The sequence below is a fragment of the Pelobates fuscus genome, chromosome 11, assembly GCF_036172605.1.
Source record: "Pelobates fuscus isolate aPelFus1 chromosome 11, aPelFus1.pri, whole genome shotgun sequence".
Lineage (NCBI taxonomy): Eukaryota > Metazoa > Chordata > Amphibia > Anura > Pelobatidae > Pelobates > Pelobates fuscus.
In genome coordinates this window covers 130692936-130703678 of record NC_086327.1, presented here as the reverse complement: position 1 = coordinate 130703678, position 10743 = coordinate 130692936, and the positions used below count along the sequence as shown (strand labels likewise).

Genomic DNA, 10743 nt, shown 5'->3' with positions numbered 1-10743 from the left:
AGATCCAAAAATATAACTTCTGTTCTACTCCAATTACTTGTGAGTTTAATCCCCCATGAGTTTGAGTTTAAAAAGTTTAAAAATTCCCCAAGGTCTTTTTCTTCTCCCTTCCAAATGAAGAAGATGTCGTCGATGTAACGGCCATAGGTGACCAAATTGTCCCTCCAGCTATGTGGGCCGTAAATGAATGTGTCCTCCCAATGGGCCATGAACAAATTTGCATAGCTGGGGGCAAACTTGGTCCCCATGGCCGTTCCATTGATCTGTAAGTAGAATTCCTCACCGTTTGTTATTTTATAGTTAAAGCTTCCAAGTACAAGTCCCTTCATGGTCGCCAATTGTAACCGTGGGCGGTTCCCTTATTTACCTCTATAATGTCTTAAAGCATAGAACTTAGCAGGGCTAACCATACAGATATCTTAGCCATAATGTTATATAGTTAGTAAGAGATCCTCTATTTAACATATGTAAATAATTGAGAATACAATATAAAATAAGGATTGTCTTGGAAGCAATAGTTTTGTCTTTTAGATATTTATTATATAAAAATATAAATATAGACATATCAAATCCATTATAGCAGAGTTTAGAAGATGAAATTAAATGCTTGCAAATATCATTAATAGGTTAACATACCCTTCTGAACATGTCATCATGTCAGCCTCTCAGTCATTTTAAGATGGAGCAGCGTCTGTCTCCAAGTCTCTCCTCTGTTTCTTAACATTTTAAAAGTACACCTATTTATACCTTAAGTGTCGTCATTTTAGAGTCACCATAGTTCATATATGAAAAAGTAACTTGTCTACTTTAAATCAATTTAGGACCTCCCTTAATTTGGCAAAGATACAAGGCCATAACTAAAGGGTGTATACGTCATGGAAATTTTCCTGACTTAGTTCAAGATGGCATCTTAAAGTCTGAATAGCTTATCTGTTGTTTATACTAAGACGTAAGTGCACAGTCGTGGGAGATTCCCGGATTTGGGGAAGTTCCATTAACTTGGGGTTACCACAGTATATTGTGTACTGAAAGAGTCGTAGAATAGCCTTGAAGCTTGTTTATGCATTATTGTTATTGTAATTCGTCTGGGACAAAATGGCGCAAACATAATATGCACTGAGGTTATTAGAAACAGTTATGAAAAACAATATGTTCCATTTCTAACACCTTGTCAATTTGCAATATCTCTTAAAGACAAAGTACACAGTTTAAGAAATACAACATTTCATTCTAAAACTTGTAATACCATAACACTAACACCTCTTAAATGAACACTTCAAGCACCATTTTTATTAGTGTTCTGTAGTGGTTATGGTTCCAGGAGTACACCACTCCCCCAAAAGTAGTCAAACCACAGGCAAATTAATCCCATCAGCTGATCACTCTCAGCCAATAAGCTGGATCATTTCCTCCGATTCTGTATCCTTTCCTCCAGTTCTGATTTCTTTGACCTGGTTCTGGATCCTTACTTGTAATTATCTCCCTGGCTGACGGGCTGAGGTTAATGAAGCTGCTGAACTTGTTATTCTGGTAGCCGACAGTGAATGTAATCGGCCAGCGTTGCTGTATCTGATGAATATAAAACCTCAATCAGCAAATATCGAGTCACGGTCACCTAGATAGAGCGTAGACACTGTATCACGGCTCCACCTACCCCCATACCATACCAGGTACTAGTCAAACTGACCCCTGGACATCCTCTCCTCCCTACAGTCAGTATATTATACAGACATTGTAGGGGAGGGGGCAAATCCATTCTGGCACTCTGCGCCCATAGCCAAAAGAACCGTTAGCAAGAGAAAACCATGTGTCGGAATGTCAGGTCAATAACAGATCTGTCAAACTTGCAGGAAATAAAACCAAAACTACATCACATCTCACTGAGGAACATGGGAGGGGTAATTACATTCCAAGACACACAGCCATACTGGACAGATTCTTAGGGTGAATTGGGCAGATTCTCAGGGTGAATTGGGCAGATTATCAGATTTAATGGGGCAGATTCTCAGGGTTAATGTGCAGAATCTTTGAGTAGATGGGGCAGATTCTCAGAGCGAATAGGGTAGATTCTCAAAGTGAATGCACAGATTCTCAGGGTGAATGGGGCAGATTCTTAGGGTGAATGGGGTAGGTTCTCAGGGTGAATGGGGTAGGTTCTCAGGGTGAATGGGGCAGATTCTCAGGGTTAATGTGCAGATTCTCAGGGTTAATGTGCAGATTCTTTGAGTAGATGGGGCAGATTCTCAGGGTGAATGGGGCAGATTCTCAGGGTTAATGTGCAGATTCTTTGAGTAGATGGGGCAGATTCTCAGGGTTAATGTGCAGATTCTCAGGGTGAATGGGGCAGATTCTCAGTGTGGGGGCGGGGTTATACGGTCTGGGGGCGGGGCTCTGTGGTACGCGCTTTTAGGGCACCGTGCTGATTAGAGGATTGCCTGGTCGCTTGCCCAGCCCCATGATTGCCAAGCCGACTGAGCAGTTTGGTTTATCGCGCTATCCGTACCCGCCACCATGGAAACCAAAACAAACCGGAAACGGCTCAACTGTCAGATCGCACACTGTGGTAAGTGGGTGCAGGGTAACTGGAGGGTAACAAGGGGTGAGAGGTCAATGTGGGGAGGAGGGTGAGCGGGGAGTACCAGGGGGTGTAGGGGGGCTACTGGTGTTTACAGTGGGGTGAACCTGGGGTACCTGGGAATGGAGAGGGGGGCTACTGGGGGTTAATGGGAGTGGAGGGGGGTGAATGGGAGTGGAGGGGGGTGAATGGGAGTGGAGGGGGGTGAATGGGAGTGGAGGGGAGTGTATGGGAGTGGAGGGGGGTGTATGGGAGTGGAGGGGGGTGTATGGGAGTGGAGGGGGGTGTATGGGAGTGGAGGGGGGTGAATGGGAGGGGGCTTCTGGGGGTGAATGGGGGTTAATGGGAGTGGAGGGGGTGAATGAGAGGGGGCTACTGGGGGTGAATGGGAGTGGAGGGGGGTGAATGGGAGTGGAGGGGGGCTTCTGGGGGTGAATGAGAGTGGAGGGGGGTGAATGGGAGGGGGGCTACTGGGGGTGAATGGGAGTGGAGGGGTGTGAATGGGAGGGGGGCTACTGGGGATGAGTGGGAGTGGAGGGGGGCTACTGATGGTGAATGGGAGTGGAGGGGGGCTACTGGGAGTGGAGGGGGGTGAATGGGAGGGGGGCTTCTGGGGTGAATGGGAGGGGGGCTTCTGGGGTGTAATGGGAGTGGAGGGGGGCTACTGGGGGGGGAATGGGAATGGAGAGGGGGTGAATGGGAGGAGGGCTACTGGGGGTGAATGGGAGTGTAATGGGAGTGGAGGGGAGTGTAATGGGACGGAGGCTACTGGGAGTGGATGGGGGTGAATGGGGGCTACTGGAGGTGTAATGGGAGTGGATGGGGTGAATGGGAGTGGAGGGGGGTGAATGGGAGTGGAGGGGGGTGAATGGGAGTGGAGGGGGGCTACTGGGGGTGAATGGGAGTGGAGGGGGGCTACTGGGGGTGAATGGGAGTGGAGGGGGGCTACTGGGGATGAATGGGAGTGGAGGGGGGGGTGAATGGGCCGGGGGGCTACTGGGGGTAAATGGGAGTGGGGGGGGTGTGTAATGGGAGGGAGGCTACTGGGAGTGGAGGGGGTGTAATGGGAGTGGATGGGGGTGTAATGGGAGTGGATGGGGGTGTAATGGGAGGGGGGCTACTGCGGGTGAATGGGAGGGGGTGAATGGGAGTGCTGTGGGTGTAATGGGAGGGAGGCTACTGGGATTGGAGGGGGTGTAATGGGAGTGGAGGGGGTGAATGGGAGGGGGGCTAGTGGGGGTGAATGGGATTGGAGGGGGGCTACTGGGAGTGAATGGGAGGGGGGCTACTGGGGGTGAATGGGAGTGGAGGGGGGTGAATGGGAGGGGGGCTAGTGGGGGTGAATGGGATTGGAGGGGGGCTACTGGGGGTGAATGGGAGTGGAGGGGGGTGAATGGGAGGGGGGCTACTGGGGGTAAATGGGAGGGAGGCTACTGGAGGTGAATGGGAGTGGAGGGGGGTGAATGAGAGGCGGGCTACTGGGGTGAATGGGAGTATAATGGGAGTGGAGGGGGGTGAATGGGAGGGGGGGTAAATGGGAGGGGGGCTACTGGGGGTGAATGGGAGTGGAGGGGGGTGAATGGGAGGGGGGCTACTGGGGGTAAATGGGAGGGAGGCTACTGGAGGTGAATGGGAGTGGAGGGGGGGTGAATGAGAGGCGGGCTACTGGGGTGAATGGGAGTGGAGGGGGGTGAATGGGAGGGGGGCTACTGGGGGTAAATGGGAGGGAGGCTACTGGGGGTGAATGGGAGTGGAGGGGGGGGGTGAATGGGAGTGGAGGGGGGGGTGAATGGGAGTGGAGGGGGGGGGTGAATGGGAGTAGAATGGGAGTGGAGGGGGGGTGAATGGGAGTATAATGGGAGTGGAGGGGGGTGTAATGGGAGGGAGGCTAATTGGAGGGAGGCTACTGGGAGTGGAGGGGGGTGTAATGGGAGGGAGGCTACTGGGAGTGGAGGGGGGTGTAATGGGAGGGAGGCTACTGGGAGTGGAGGGGGGTGTAATGGGAGGGAGGCTACTGGGAGTGGAGGGGGTGTAATGGGAGTGGATGGGGGCTACTGGAGGTGTAATGGGAGGGGGCTTCTCGGGGTGAATGGGAGTGTAATTGGAGTGGAGGGGGGTGTAATGGGAGGGAGGCTACTGGGAGTGGAGGGGGGTGTAATGGGAGGGAGGCTACTGGGAGTGGAGGGGGTGTAATGGGAGTGGATGGGGGCTACTGGAGGTGTAATGGGAGGGGGCTTCTCGGGGTGAATGGGAGTGTAATTGGAGTGGAGGGGGTGTAATGGGAGGGAGGCTACTGGGAGTGGAGGGGGTGTAATGGGAGGGAGGCTACTGGGAGTGGATGGGGTGTAATGGGAGTGGACGGGGGCTACTGGGGCTGAATGGGGGCTACTGGAGGTGTAATGGGAGTGGAGAGGGGGTGAATGGGAGTGGAGGGGGCTACTGAGGGTGAATGGGAGGGGGGCTACTGGGAGTGGAGGGGGGCTATTGGGGGTGTAATGGGAGTGGAGAGGGGGTGAATGGGTGGGGGGCTACTGGGGGTGAATGGGAGTGGAGAAGGGGCTCTTCCACCTGTTGGCTCAGTGTTGCAAGGTAACCACAGACTTTGTTAAACCTCACACTGAGAGGGCACTCCTGACACCATAACCACCACAGCAGGTTTGGAGTGCTCCTTTAACAGGTTGGAACTAGTATTTGCACCTTACATCCTCTTACACTAGATGGCAGTAGATGTTTCTACAATAAACTGTATGGACAAGATTGACACTGTAAATTACATGCAGTTTGCATTGCTATACATTTATACCTAGAGCTTCCTGCCACTTACAATATATACAGTATTCACAATAAAAACAACAATAAAACAAATCAGCAGAGCAGTTTGCAGCTATATGGAGCATTTGTTTCTCATTAAAGTCCTTATTAAAGATCTTTTCATTGGAATCAAATTATCTGAAACTTGAGTCTATTTTATCCTAAACTAGTTTGAACCCAATAGCTTTGAACTCCACTATAATCCCTGCTTTCCCCTGTATAATGACAGCCCTGTAATCCCTGCTTTCCCCTGTATAAGGACTGCTCTGTAATCACTGCGTTACCCTGTATAATGACTGCTCTGTAATCCCTGCGTTACCCTGTATAATGACTGCTCTGTAATCCCTGCGTTACCCTGTATAATGACTGCTCTGTAATCCCTGCGTTACCCTGTATAATGACTGCTCTGTAATCCCTGTGTTACCCTGTATAATGACAGCCTTGTAATCCCTGCTTTACCCTGTATAATGACTGCTCTGTAATCCCTGCGTTACCCTGTATATGGACTGCTCTGTAATCCCTGCGTTACCCTGTATAATGACTGCTCTGTAATCCCTGCTTTGCCCTGTATAAGGATTGCTCTGTAATCCCTGCTTTACCCTGTATAAGGACTGCTCTGTAATCCCTACTTTACCCTGTATAAGGATTGCTCTGTAATCCCTGCTTTGCCCTGTATAAGGACTTCTCTGTAATCCCTGCTTTGCCCTGTATAAGGACTTCTCTGTAATCCCTGCTTTGCCCTGTATAAGGATTGCTCTGTAATCCCTGCTTTACCCTGTATAAGGACTGCTCTGTAATCCCTGCTTTACCCTGTATAAGGATTGCTCTGTAATCCCTACTTTACCCTGTATAAGGATTGCTCTGTAATCCCTACTTTACCCTGTATAAGGATTGCTCTGTAATCCCTACTTTACCCTGTATAAGGACTTCTCTGTAATCCCTACTTTACCCTGTATAAGGACTTCTCTGTAATCCCTACTTTACCCTGTATAAGGATTGCTCTGTAATCCCTACTTTACCCTGTATAAGGACTTCTCTGTAATCCCTGCTTTACCCTGTATAAGGACTTCTCTGTAATCCCTACTTTACCCTGTATAAGGATTGCTCTGTAATCCCTACTTTACCCTGTATAAGGATTGCTCTGTAATCCCTGCTTTGCCCTGTATAAGGACTTCTCTGTAATCCATGCTTTACCCTGTATAAGGACTGCTCTGTAATCCCTGTTTTGCCCTGTATAAGGACTTCTCTGTAATCCCTGCTTTGCCCTGTATAAGGATTGCTCTGTAATCCCTGATTTCCCCTGTATAAGGACTGCTCTGTAATCCCTGATTTCCCCTGTATAAGGACTGCTCTGTAATCCCTGCTTTACCCTGTATAAGGACTGCTCTGTAATCCCTGCTTTACCCTGTATAAGGATTGCTCTGTAATCCCTGTTTTGCCCTGTATAAGGACTGCTCTGTAATCCCTGTTTTGCCCTGTATAAGGACTGCTCTGTAATCCCTGTTTTACCCTGTATAAGAATTGCTCTGTAATCCCTGTTTTACCCTGTATAAGGATTGCTCTGTAATCCCTGCTTTACCCTGTATAAGGATTGCTCTGTAATCCCTGCTTTACCCTGTATAAGGACTGCTCTGTAATCCCTACTTTACCCTGTATAAGGATTGCTCTGTAATCCCTGCTTTGCCCTGTATAAGGACTTCTCTGTAATCCCTGCTTTGCCCTGTATAAGGATTGCTCTGTAATCCCTGCTTTGCCCTGTATAAGGACTGCTCTGTAATCCCTGCTTTACCCTGTATAAGGATTGCTCTGTAATCCCTACTTTACCCTGTATAAGGACTTCTCTGTAATCCCTGCTTTGCCCTGTATAAGGACTTCTCTGTAATCCCTGCTTTGCCCTGTATAAGGACTTCTCTGTAATCCCTGCTTTACCCTGTATAATGACTTCTCTGTAATCCCTGCTTTGCCCTGTATAAGGATTGCTCTGTAATCCCTGCTTTCCCCTGTATAAGGACTGCTCTGTAATCCCTGCTTTCCCCTGTATAAGGATTGCTCTGTAATCCCTGCTTTACCCTGTATAAGGACTTCTCTGTAATCCCTGCTTTACCCTGTATAAGGACTGCTCTGTAATCCCTGCTTTACCCTGTATAAGGACTGCTCTGTAATCCCTACTTTACCCTGTATAAGGATTGCTCTGTAATCCCTGCTTTGCCCTGTATAAGGACTTCTCTGTAATCCCTGCTTTACCCTGTATAAGGACTGCTCTGTAATCCCTGTTTTGCCCTGTATAAGGATTGCTCTGTAATCCCTGCTTTCCCCTGTATAAGGACTGCTCTGTAATCCCTACTTTACCCTGTATAAGGACTGCTCTGTAATCCCTGCTTTACACTGTATAAGGATTGCTCTGTAATCCCTGTTTTGCCCTGTATAAGGATTGCTCTGTAATCCCTGCTTTGCCCTGTATAAGGACTTCTCTGTAATCCCTGCTTTACCCTGTATAAGGACTGCTCTGTAATCCCTGTTTTACCCTGTATAAGGACTGCTCTGTAATCCCTGCTTTGCCCCGTATAAGGACTGCTCTGTAATCCCTGCTTTGCCCTGTATAAGGACTGCTCTGTAATCCCTGCTTTACCCTGTATAAGGATTGCTCTGTAATCCCTGTTTTACCCTGTATAAGGATTGCTCTGTAATCCCTGTTTTACCCTGTATAAGGATTGCTCTGTAATCCCTGCTTTACCCTGTATAAGGATTGCTCTGTAATCCCTGCTTTACCCTGTATAAGGATTGCTCTGTAATCCCTGCTTTGCCCTGTATAAGGACTGCTCTGTAATCCCTGCTTTACCCTGTATAAGGACTGCTCTGTAATCCCTGCTTTACCCTGTATAAGGACTGCTCTGCAATCCCTGCTTTGCCCTGTATAAGGACTGCTCTGCAATCCCTGCTTTGCCCTGTATAAGGACTGCTCTGCAATCCCTGCTTTGCCCTGTATAAGGACTGCTCTGCAATCCCTGCTTTGCCCTGTATAAGGACTGCTCTGCAATCCCTGCTTTGCCCTGTATAAGGACTGCTCTGCAATCCCTGCTTTGCCCTGTATAAGGACTGCTCTGTAATGTCTGCTTTACTCTGTATAATGACTGCCCTGTAATCTTTGTATATAGAGCCATACTGGGTTCCATTGGTTTCCATGATCTGTTTGTTATGCTGTAAAAATGATGCCCTATGGTACACTGTCCTTGGTCTGTCCCAGGACCACTACGCAAATTCTAACTTACTGTAATATTATTTACAGAAAGAAAAACTCAGTATACGGAAGATGTCAGTTCCATTGTCAAATACAAACCTTCGTATCCCACGTGGCTTTGCAAATCTTCTCGAAGGGTTAACCCGTGAAATTTTAAGAGAGCAGCCAAAGGATATCCCTGTGTTTGGCGCCAAGTACTTTGAAACACTCTTAAAACAAAGACAAGGTAAAGTGACATAACGTATACTTTACCAATGGTACCGATTCCCAGCACGTCCGTGCTTGATAAAGACCTCATTTAAGATTGTAACGTTGCTGCTGTTACTTCATTCACTGAACCGTATCCGTATAGCTGCCATCTTATCTACTTTGAGTGTCTGGATCTTATTGCAATTATTATTATTATTATTGACATTAATAAAGGGCCAACATATTCTGCAGCACTGTACAATTGGGGAGAAACAGTCCTGGCACAGCCTAGGAAGTATTGGGGGGTTTTCTCAAAGAGTTTGTTGCCCTAACCATTGATTTTAAGCATGGTAAAGGGATAATTTCATCAGCGATCTTGGCCGACTGGCAGACATTCCATATGACTATCTGTCTGTATTTGGCATTCACACCAGTTAACTCACAATCCTAACTGAAAATATATATATTTTATATTTTTTTCCCTTTCTTAGAGTCTAACTACGACCCAGCTGAATTGGGAGCGTCACTAGATGACAGGTTCTACAACAACCACGTCTTTAAGGCAAGTAATCACTCTTGGGGTATCTCTGTAGCCCTTTTCTTATAGACATGTTCTAGACTGCTTAGTCATATTCATGGTGTGGACACAGAATGTTCTAGGCTGCTTAATCACATTCATGGTGTGGACACAGAATGTTCTAGGCTGCTTAGTCATATTCATGGTGGGAACACAGCATGTTCTAGGCTGCTTAGTTGTATTCATGGTGTGGACACAGCCCATGTTCTAGGCTTCTTATATTCAGATCCTAAAAAGAGAGGATGGTTCCCACTCTCCTCGTTACCCCGTGTGGCGAGCATTACCTCACCACGGGCTCCTGGAGGAGCCTGTTTGCCAGTCTCCTGCTTCAGGACTATCGGCTCTGCAAAATACACTTTAAAAAGGCTCTGTTCATGTGACTTGGGATTATATTGTTCGGGAACCGAACAACCGCACGAACCGGAGACCACCTGTGTGCTTGTTAAGCCCAATTGACACCTTGTAAGGAGTTCCACCGCAGTGTTCTAATTGTTCGTCTGGGTGGCCGCAATTCGTATGAACGACCACAAGGTGGTGACCATCTTGTTCACATGAACGCAGGCAGCGGTGTTTGGTCTTTGAGTTCATGGAACTGAAATTGGACACTGAAACTCCTGAACACCGTTGGACTTCCATCATCGTCTGCGTTCGGTTGTTTACAACTTAGAAGGGCACTGTTTGGTGGAATCGTTCCCAAGAACAAGGTGAACAAGCTACACATGTAAACTATGTATTCAGTTGGGTATTTTATGAACTTTTATACTCACGAAAAAGACCGACCTAATCCCTGATTTCATGGAACTGTTTTGGGCATAGGACCATGTGTGCGGTCGGTCAAATAATTGACTTCCATGGAAAAACTGAACCGATCTGGATGATTTTTGGATATGTTGGTCACCCAGATCGGGGCTATCCGAGAATGTTAGTGGGGTTTCCATGGATTTTAGGGGTACTTTTGGGATGTTTATAAATGTTTTTTTTGTACCTGAGAGATAATTTAATTATATGTTTGCTTCTCAGATAATTATCTCTCAGGCACAAATGATCATGGGAGGGATTTCCCTGTATTCTTGTATTGGAAACACCTTGCAGGGTCTTTTGCTTAAAAGTGTGTGTGTGTGGCCTCCAATAAACCAGTTCACCCCCAGCATTCAGTCTCGACTAATGTCTGTGGGGGAAAGCTATAGTTGCTATACTGCTCTTTGGATTGCTATACTCTCTTGAAGGAGAGGTCTTCCCACTGGGAGCTGGATTCAGGTGTTGGTCCATGGTGGGAAGAGACAGCGAGACCCTAGCCAAGCTGCAGCAGCTAAGGGGACTACGGTGCTTATAATACTCGGTGGTACTAGAAAG

General features: G+C 47.6%; 1 protein-coding gene and 1 long non-coding RNA gene across 2 annotated transcripts in view; both read left to right on the top strand.

Annotated features, from left to right (window-relative positions):
* The first annotated feature begins 2466 nt into the window (after window positions 1–2466).
* On the top strand, window positions 2467–9375 carry LOC134577547 (uncharacterized). The gene is made up of 3 exons (XR_010086040.1): window positions 2467–2563; window positions 8673–8850; window positions 9305–9375. It is a non-coding gene; the product is annotated as an uncharacterized LOC134577547 (long non-coding RNA).
* A 73-nt stretch (window positions 9376–9448) lies between these two features.
* The window catches only part of NRGN (neurogranin), a 154640-nt gene continuing 153345 nt past the window's right edge, over window positions 9449–10743 (top strand). Inside the window, exon 1 of the mRNA XM_063435676.1 lies at window positions 9449–9577. Within this exon, the coding sequence (XP_063291746.1) occupies window positions 9449–9577 (129 nt within the window). The remainder of the gene's footprint in view (window positions 9578–10743) is intronic.